Source organism: Salvelinus alpinus, chromosome 6 (genome assembly GCF_045679555.1).
Source record: "Salvelinus alpinus chromosome 6, SLU_Salpinus.1, whole genome shotgun sequence".
Classification (NCBI taxonomy): Eukaryota; Metazoa; Chordata; class Actinopteri; order Salmoniformes; family Salmonidae; genus Salvelinus; species Salvelinus alpinus.
In genome coordinates, this window is record NC_092091.1 from 96273716 (window position 1) to 96284740 (window position 11025).

Genomic DNA, 11025 nt, shown 5'->3' on the forward strand with positions numbered 1-11025 from the left:
CTCCACCTACAGTCACATACCTCTTTATCTCCACCTACAGTCACATACCTCTTTATCTCCACCTACAGTCACATACCTCTTTACCTCCACCTACAGTCCCATACCTCTTTACCTCCACCTACAGTCACATACCTCTTTACCTCCACCTACAGTCACATACCTCTTTACCTCCACCTACAGCCCCATACCTCTTTACCTCCACCTACAGTCACATACGTCTTTACCTCCATCTACAGTCCCATACCTCTTTACCTCCACCTACAGTCCCATACCTCTTTACCTCCACCTACAGTCACATACCTCTTTACCTCCACCTACAGTCACATACCTCTTTACCTCCACCTACAGTCCCATACCTCTTTACCTCCACCTACAGTCCCATACCTCTTTACCTCCACCTACAGTCCCATACCCCTTTACCTCCACCTACAGTCACATACCTCTTTACCTCCACCTACAGTCCCATACCTCTTTACCTCCACCTACAGTCCCATACCTCTTTACCTCCACCTACAGTCCCATACCTCTTTACCTCCACCTACAGTCCAATACCTCTTTACCTCCACCTACAGTCCCATACCTCTTTACCTCCACCGACAGTCACATACCTCTTTACCTCCACCTACAGTCCCATACCTCTTTACCTCCACCTACAGTCCCATACCTCTTTACCTCCACCTACAGTCCCATACCTCTTTACCTCCACCTACAGTCACATACCTCTTTACCTCCACCTACAGTCACATACCTCTTTACCTCCACCTACAGTCACATACCTCTTTACCTCCACCTACAGTCACATACCTCTTTACCTCCACCTACAGTCTCATACCTCTTTACCTCCACCTACAGTCACATACCTCTTTACCTCCACCTACAGTCACAAACCTCTTTACCTCCACCTACAGTCACATACCTCTTTACCTCCACCTACAGTCACATACCTCTTTATCTCCACCTACAGTCACATACCTCTTTACCTCCACCTACAATCACATACCTCTTTACCTCCACCTACAATCACATACCTCTTTACCTCCACCTACAATCACATACCTCTTTACCTCCACCTACAGTCACCTCTTTACCTACACCTACAGTCACATACCTCTTTACCTCCACCTACAGTCACCTCTTTACCTACACCTACAGTCACATACCTCTTTACCTCCATCTACAGTCACATACCTCTTTACCTACACCTACAGTCACATACCTCTTTATCTCCACCTACAGTCACATACCTCTTTATCTCCACCTACAGTCACATACCTCTTTACCTCCACCTACAGTCCCATACCTCTTTATCTCCACCTACAGTCACATACCTCTTTATCTCCACCTACAGTCACATACCTCTTTACCTCCACCTACAGTCACATACCTCTTTATCTCCACCTACAGTCACATACCTCTTTATCTCCACCTACAGTCACATACCTCTTTACCTCCACCTACAGTCCCATACCTCTTTACCTCCACCTACAGTCACATACCTCTTTACCTCCACCTACAGTCACATACCTCTTTACCTCCACCTACAGCCCCATACCTCTTTACCTCCACCTACAGTCACATACGTCTTTACCTCCATCTACAGTCCCATACCTCTTTACCTCCACCTACAGTCCCATACCTCTTTACCTCCACCTACAGTCACATACCTCTTTACCTCCACCTACAGTCACATACCTCTTTACCTCCACCTACAGTCCCATACCTCTTTACCTCCACCTACAGTCCCATACCTCTTTACCTCCACCTACAGTCCCATACCCCTTTACCTCCACCTACAGTCACATACCTCTTTACCTCCACCTACAGTCCCATACCTCTTTACCTCCACCTACAGTCCCATACCTCTTTACCTCCACCTACAGTCCCATACCTCTTTACCTCCACCTACAGTCCCATACCTCTTTACCTCCACCTACAGTCCAATACCTCTTTACCTCCACCTACAGTCCCATACCTCTTTACCTCCACCGACAGTCACATACCTCTTTACCTCCACCTACAGTCCCATACCTCTTTACCTCCACCTACAGTCCCATACCTCTTTACCTCCACCTACAGTCCCATACCTCTTTACCTCCACCTACAGTCACATACCTCTTTACCTCCACCTACAGTCACATACCTCTTTACCTCCACCTACAGTCACATACCTCTTTACCTCCACCTACAGTCACATACCTCTTTACCTCCACCTACAGTCTCATACCTCTTTACCTCCACCTACAGTCACATACCTCTTTACCTCCACCTACAGTCACATACCTCTTTACCTCCATCTACAGTCACATACCTCTTTACCTCCACCTACAGTCACATACCTCTTTACCTCCACCTACAGTCACATACCTCTTTACCTCCATCTACAGTCACATACCTCTTTACCTCCACCTACAGTCACATACCTCTTTACCTCCACCTACAGTCACATACCTCTTTACCTCCACCTACAGTCACATACCTCTTTACCTCCACCTACAGTCCCATACCTCTTTACCTCCACCTACAGTCACATACCTCTCTACCTCCACCTATAGTCACATACCTCTTTACCTCCACCTACAGTCACATACCTCTTTACCTCCACCTACAGTCAAATACCTCTATACCTCCACCTACAGTCAAATACCTCTATACCTCCACCTACAGTCACATACCTCTTTACCTCCACCTACAGCCCCATACCTCTTTACCTCCACCTACAGTCACATACGTCTTTACCTCCATCTACAGTCCCATACCTCTTTACCTCCACCTACAATCACATACCTCTTTACCTCCACCTACAATCACATACCTCTTTACCTCCACCTACAGTCACCTCTTTACCTACACCTACAGTCACATACCTCTTTACCTCCACCTACAGTCACCTCTTTACCTACACCTACAGTCACATACCTCTTTACCTCCATCTACAGTCACATACCTCTTTACCTACACCTACAGTCACATACCTCTTTATCTCCACCTACAGTCACATACCTCTTTATCTCCACCTACAGTCACATACCTCTTTACCTCCACCTACAGTCCCATACCTCTTTATCTCCACCTACAGTCACATACCTCTTTATCTCCACCTACAGTCACATACCTCTTTACCTCCACCTACAGTCACATACCTCTTTATCTCCACCTACAGTCACATACCTCTTTATCTCCACCTACAGTCACATACCTCTTTACCTCCACCTACAGTCCCATACCTCTTTACCTCCACCTACAGTCACATACCTCTTTACCTCCACCTACAGTCACATACCTCTTTACCTCCACCTACAGCCCCATACCTCTTTACCTCCACCTACAGTCACATACGTCTTTACCTCCATCTACAGTCCCATACCTCTTTACCTCCACCTACAGTCCCATACCTCTTTACCTCCACCTACAGTCACATACCTCTTTACCTCCACCTACAGTCACATACCTCTTTACCTCCACCTACAGTCCCATACCTCTTTACCTCCACCTACAGTCCCATACCTCTTTACCTCCACCTACAGTCCCATACCCCTTTACCTCCACCTACAGTCACATACCTCTTTACCTCCACCTACAGTCCCATACCTCTTTACCTCCACCTACAGTCCCATACCTCTTTACCTCCACCTACAGTCCCATACCTCTTTACCTCCACCTACAGTCCCATACCTCTTTACCTCCACCTACAGTCCAATACCTCTTTACCTCCACCTACAGTCCCATACCTCTTTACCTCCACCGACAGTCACATACCTCTTTACCTCCACCTACAGTCCCATACCTCTTTACCTCCACCTACAGTCCCATACCTCTTTACCTCCACCTACAGTCCCATACCTCTTTACCTCCACCTACAGTCACATACCTCTTTACCTCCACCTACAGTCACATACCTCTTTACCTCCACCTACAGTCACATACCTCTTTACCTCCACCTACAGTCACATACCTCTTTACCTCCACCTACAGTCTCATACCTCTTTACCTCCACCTACAGTCACATACCTCTTTACCTCCACCTACAGTCACAAACCTCTTTACCTCCACCTACAGTCACATACCTCTTTACCTCCACCTACAGTCACATACCTCTTTATCTCCACCTACAGTCACATACCTCTTTACCTCCACCTACAATCACATACCTCTTTACCTCCACCTACAATCACATACCTCTTTACCTCCACCTACAATCACATACCTCTTTACCTCCACCTACAGTCACCTCTTTACCTACACCTACAGTCACATACCTCTTTACCTCCACCTACAGTCACCTCTTTATCTACACCTACAGTCACATACCTCTTTACCTCCATCTACAGTCACATACCTCTTTACCTACACCTACAGTCACATACCTCTTTATCTCCACCTACAGTCACATACCTCTTTATCTCCACCTACAGTCACATACCTCTTTACCTCCACCTACAGTCCCATACCTCTTTATCTCCACCTACAGTCACATACCTCTTTATCTCCACCTACAGTCACATACCTCTTTATCTCCACCTACAGTCACATACCTCTTTACCTCCACCTACAGTCCCATACCTCTTTACCTCCACCTACAGTCACATACCTCTTTACCTCCACCTACAGTCACATACCTCTTTACCTCCACCTACAGCCCCATACCTCTTTACCTCCACCTACAGTCACATACGTCTTTACCTCCATCTACAGTCCCATACCTCTTTACCTCCACCTACAGTCCCATACCTCTTTACCTCCACCTACAGTCACATACCTCTTTACCTCCACCTACAGTCACATACCTCTTTACCTCCACCTACAGTCCCATACCTCTTTACCTCCACCTACAGTCCCATACCTCTTTACCTCCACCTACAGTCCCATACCCCTTTACCTCCACCTACAGTCACATACCTCTTTACCTCCACCTACAGTCCCATACCTCTTTACCTCCACCTACAGTCCCATACCTCTTTACCTCCACCTACAGTCCCATACCTCTTTACCTCCACCTACAGTCCCATACCTCTTTACCTCCACCTACAGTCCAATACCTCTTTACCTCCACCTACAGTCCCATACCTCTTTACCTCCACCGACAGTCACATACCTCTTTACCTCCACCTACAGTCCCATACCTCTTTACCTCCACCTACAGTCCCATACCTCTTTACCTCCACCTACAGTCCCATACCTCTTTACCTCCACCTACAGTCACATACCTCTTTACCTCCACCTACAGTCACATACCTCTTTACCTCCACCTACAGTCACATACCTCTTTACCTCCACCTACAGTCACATACCTCTTTACCTCCACCTACAGTCTCATACCTCTTTACCTCCACCTACAGTCACATACCTCTTTACCTCCACCTACAGTCACAAACCTCTTTACCTCCACCTACAGTCACATACCTCTTTACCTCCACCTACAGTCACATACCTCTTTACCTCCACCTACAGTCACATACCTCTTTACCTCCATCTACAGTCACATACCTCTTTACCTCCACCTACAGTCACATACCTCTTTACCTCCACCTACAGTCACATACCTCTTTACCTCCACCTACAGTCACATACCTCTTTACCTCCACCTACAGTCCCATACCTCTTTACCTCCACCTACAGTCACATACCTCTCTACCTCCACCTATAGTCACATACCTCTTTACCTCCACCTACAGTCACATACCTCTTTACCTCCACCTACAGTCAAATACCTCTATACCTCCACCTACAGTCACATACCTCTTTACCTCCACCTACAGTCAAATACCTCTTTACCTCCACCTACAGTCAAATACCTCTATGCCTCCACCTACAGTCACATACCTCTTTACCTCCACCTACAGTCACATACCTCTTTACCTCCACCTACAGTCCCATACCTCTTTACCTCCACCTACAGTCACATACCTCTTTCACAGTTGAGTGTAGCAAGGTGTTGTGTTCCAACATACGTTGTGGTTACAGCTGGGTGCTGCAACAAAGACCCTGCGACAGGTATCTGGAAACAGGAAGTCACGTGGTAGGCCTTGTCTTCCGTCTACTCTCATTTCCCGTTTGCCGAGTGGCTCGTTTGCTGAGTGGCTCACTCGTCAAGGGGGATGGATATGCTAGAGGCTATTTCGTATAATTGGTTTTGTCCAAATTTTGATTCAGCATGTCAAGCAGTTCATTTTTTTAAATGCGCAACTTGCGTGCAATATAATATAGCCTGAAGAAACACCTCTAAAAACCTGGTACTTTCCCTACCCCCTAGGGGGCCGTATGTCCACCTAGCGTTGGACGTCATTGATTTGGCAGAGAGAAAGGAACGTAAGAGGTACTGTCTTGTGCTAATTGATAGATTCACCAGATGGGTGGAGGCATTTCCCACTTCCCACTGTGATGCAAAGACAGTGGATAAAATTCTGATGTGGGGAATATCATCCCCAGATTTGGTGTTCCTGAGGTTTTGTCTGCAGACAATAGCACCCATTTCACACAGGACATGTGGTTGCCCAAGTTGCCCAGATGACGGGGATAGAGCAGAAGTTTGTATCTATCTACCATCCACAGAGTAATGGGGGTCACAGAGGGGTCAACCAGATCCTTAAAGGGGATCGTTGGCTAAAGCTTGCCATTCATCAGGTAAAACCTGGGTGGAGAGTCTCCCCGGGGGTGCTGATGGAAATGAGTAGCATAAATAAAGGCCATATGAAATGACCGGTAGACCTATGAACTTTCCCTCCATATGACAGAAAGACAAATTTACATGACATTTGCTTGAAAATGATCACATTGAGTACATGAAAGAATTAACCTCTGTTGTCAGGTCTCTCCATTCTCATACTAGGAAGGCCCAGGAGGCAGTTGACGGAGGGGATCCAGAACGCCTTGCCAGTTGCAGTAAGGGGATTGGGGTACGAATCAAGGTCCATAAGAGGAAATGGAACCAACCAAGGTGGACAGGTCCATTCCAGGTGACGATGGCGACCCCCCCGACGACGGTTAGGATCGCGGAGAAGTCTGGATGGGAACATCTCTCCCATTGCCAGAGGATGGAGCCAAAGGAGGACAAGGAATCAGAGGAGGTAGCCTAGACGAAAAGGCTGAAGCAGAAGGGGCCGAGACCAAAAGGCTGAAGCAGAAGGGGCCGAGACCAAAAGGCTGAAGCAGAAGGGGACGAGACCAAAAGGCTGAAGCAGAAGGGGCCGAGACCAAAAGGCTGAAGCAGAAGGGACCGAGACCAAAAGGCTGAAGCAGAAGGGACCGAGACCAAAAGGCTGAAGCAGAAGGGGCCTAGACCAAAAGGCTGAAGCAGAAGGGGCCGAGACCAAAAGGCTGAAGCAGAAGGGGCCTAGACCAAAAGGCTGAAGCAGAAGGGGACGAGACCAAAAGGCTGAAGCAGAAGGGGCCTAGACCAAAAGGCTGAAGCAGAAGGGGCCGAGACCAAAAGGCTGAAGCAGAAGGGACCGAGACCAAAAGGCTGAAGCAGAAGGGACCGAGACCAAAAGGCTGAAGCAGAAGGGGCCTAGACCAAAAGGCTGAAGCAGAAGGGACCGAGACCAAAAGGCTGAAGCAGAAGGGACCGAGACCAAAAGGCTGAAGCAGAAGGGGTCGAGACCAAAAGGCTGAAGCAGAAGGGGACGAGACCAAAAGGCTGAAGCAGAAGGGGCCGAGACCAAAAGGCTGAAGCAGAAGGGGCCGAGACCAAAAGGCTGAAGCAGAAGGGGACGAGACCAAAAGGCTGAAGCAGAAGGGGACGAGACCAAAAGGCTGAAGCAGAAGGGGCCGAGACCAAAAGCCCGAAGAACCAACTGTTACACATGATCAGGAGAGTTGTATTGTAAATAACAGGAAAAAGGAAGAAGGTGCAGGGGTAAAATACCACGGTGGGTGTTGATAGCGTCTCTACTACTGATTCTAGGGTCGGCCAGTGGTGACACTACCAATTCTTGGGTATCCTTGGTTGACGTTACTGGGTAAGCAGACCTCACCAAATGGGACTCAAGTGTTGATTTTTCAGAAACCAGCCTCAGCTAAAGAATTGTTTGGTTCGATGATGACCCCTACGGGTGAGAATGAACAGGTAAATGTGGGTTCGTTGTATTTCATGCGAAGGGATAAGGATAAGACAAGTAAAAGATAAGAAAAGGAATTGTATATTTAGGAGTTTTTCTGGGACAAACAAAGAAAAAACCTGTTGGCTGTTCTTTCTCCTGTTTTAGTTGGTATTTGTTGTACTCTTGTGTTATGTTGTTTTGGAAAATGGGCGGTTGATGAAGCTATACCGGGATTAATGGTATTGGCTGTCCCATATGATGATTATTACTACGGGACTGATGACGGTCCTCATTATGATCCTCCCGTTTCCCCCGACGGTTCTGGTGATTATTACTATGACACTGATGATGGTCCTCATTATGATCCTCCCGTTTCCCCCGAAGGTTCTGGTGATTATTACTATGACACTGATGATGGTCCTCCGGTTTCCCCCGACGGTTCTGGTGATTATTACTATGGCACTGATGATGGTCCTCCCGTTTTCCCCGACGGTTCTGGTGATTATTACTATGGCACTGATGATGGTCCTCCCGTTTCCCCCGACGGTTCTGGTGATTATTACTATGACACTGATGATGGTCCTCCCGTTTCCCCCGAAGGTTCTGGTGATTATTACTATGGCACTGATGATGGTCCTCCCCTTTTCCCCGAAGGTTCTGGTGATTATTACTATGACACTGATGATGGTCCTCCCCTTTTCCCTGAAGGTTCTGGTGATTATTACTATGACACTGATGATGGTCCTCCCGTTTCCCCCGAAGGTTCTGGTGATTATTACTATGGCACTGATGATGGTCCTCCCGTTTCCCCCGAAGGTTCTGGTGATTATTACTACGGGACTGATGATGGTCCTCCCGTTTCCCCCGAAGGTTCTGGTGATTATTACTATGACACTGATGATGGTCCTCCCGTTTCCCCCGAAGGTTCTGGTGATTATTACTATGACACTGATGATGGTCCTCCCGTTTCCCCCGAAGGTTCTGGTGATTATTACTATGACACTGATGATGGTCCTCCCGTTTCCCCCGAAGGTTCTGGTGATTATTACTATGACACTGATGATGGTCCTCCCGTTTCCCCCGACGGTTCTGGTGATTATTACTATGGCACTGATGATGGTCCTCCCGTTTCCCTGAAGGTTCTGGTGATTATTATTCTACCTATGTGTGAAGGTTTTAAAACTCCAGAAATCCAACGGTAAATTCTGATACGTTTGTGAGACTAAGTAGTCTCAAAAGGGGGGAATGTAAAGGGGTGATAAGGGAGGCCTGTAGGGAACCACGTCATCACTGCTATATAACTACAATGTATTAAAGGTGCCTTGCTGTGTGTCACTTTAAGGGTTAAAGATGTTCTGAGAAAACGGTCTCGCATTTTGAACGAGAAACAGGAAGTTACTGACTCACCGCGATGGGAAACCATGGCTGCAACACTCTCTGCTCATGTTGTACATTAATGTACCGGTGTACATCACACATAGGTGTGATCGACGGGTATAAAAGTCCAATGTTTGGGTTTGATCCCTCGCAGAACTTTCCTTCTGGATTACTGAGGTACTTCTGTATGTGAACTTCTGTCTGCAATTGCATTTATAACTAAAGAAGAGTTTAAAAACCAAGGATCCTGTGTTTGTGTCGTATTTCCAACTGGACACTACTCCGTGCAAAGGATCCCCCAACATAACAATACAATCATAACCACAACATAACAATACAATCATGACCACAACATAACAATACAATCATGACCACAACATAACAATACAATCATGACCACAACATAACAACACAATCATGACCACAACATAACAACACAATCATAACCACAACATAACAACACAATCATGACCACAACATAACAATACAATCATGACCACAACATAACAATACAATCATGACCACAACATAACAACACAATCATAACCACAACATAACAACACAATCATAACCACAGACCAACCATCAACCTAACCAAACCATGACCCTAACCATAACATGACCCTAACCATAACATGATCATAACCATAACATTATCCTAACCATAACATGATCCTAACCATAACATGATCCTAACCATAACATGATTCTAACCTAACCATGATCCTAACCATAACATGATCCTAACCATAACATGACCCTAACCATAACATGATCCTAACCTAACCATAACATGATCCTAACCTAACCATAACATGACCCTAACCATAACATGATCCTAACCATAACATGACCCTAACCATAACATGATCCTAACCATAACATGACCCTAACCATAACATGATCCTAACCATAACATGATCCTAACTACAACATGATCCTAACCATAAAATGATCATAACCATAACATGATCCTAACCTAACCATAACATGATCCTAACCATAACATGATCCTAACCATAACATGATCATAACCATAACATGACCCTAACCATAACATGATCCTAACCATAACATGATCCTAACCATAACATGATCCTAACCATAACATGATCCTAACCTAACCATAACATGATCCTAACCATAACATGATCCTAACCATAACATGATCCTAACCTAACCATAACATGATCCTAATCATAACATGACCCTAACCATAACATGATCCTAACCATAACATGATCCTAACCTAACCATAACATGATCCTAACCATAACATGATCCTAACCATAACATGATCCTAACCTAACTATAACATGATCCTAACCATAACATGATCCTAACCATAACATGATCCTAACCATAACATGATCCTAACCATAACATGACCTTAACCATAACATGATCCTAACCATAACATTACCCTAACTACAACATGATCCTAACCATAACATGATCATAACCATAACATGATCCTAACCTAACCATAACATGATCCTAACCATAACATGATCCTAACCATAACATGATCCTAACCATAACATGACCCTAACCATAACATGATCCTAACCATAACATGATCCTAACCATAACATGATCCTAACCATAACAT

General features: G+C 45.9%; 1 protein-coding gene and 1 long non-coding RNA gene across 2 annotated transcripts in view; both read left to right on the forward strand.

Moving 5' to 3' along the window:
• The window catches only part of LOC139579639 (uncharacterized), a 19316-nt gene extending 9661 nt beyond the window's left edge, over positions 1 to 9655 (forward strand). Inside the window, exon 2 of the long non-coding RNA XR_011675811.1 lies at positions 9354 to 9655. This is a non-coding gene — a long non-coding RNA (uncharacterized lncRNA). The remainder of the gene's footprint in view (positions 1 to 9353) is intronic.
• LOC139579638 (basic salivary proline-rich protein 2-like) overlaps positions 1 to 9655 on the forward strand; it is an 18593-nt gene extending 8938 nt beyond the window's left edge. Inside the window, exon 2 of the mRNA XM_071408464.1 lies at positions 6806 to 9655. Within this exon, the coding sequence (XP_071264565.1) occupies positions 8273 to 9238 (966 nt within the window). The 5' untranslated portion in view covers positions 6806 to 8272 and the 3' untranslated portion in view covers positions 9239 to 9655. The remainder of the gene's footprint in view (positions 1 to 6805) is intronic.
• Positions 9656 to 11025: the final 1370 nt, after the last annotated feature.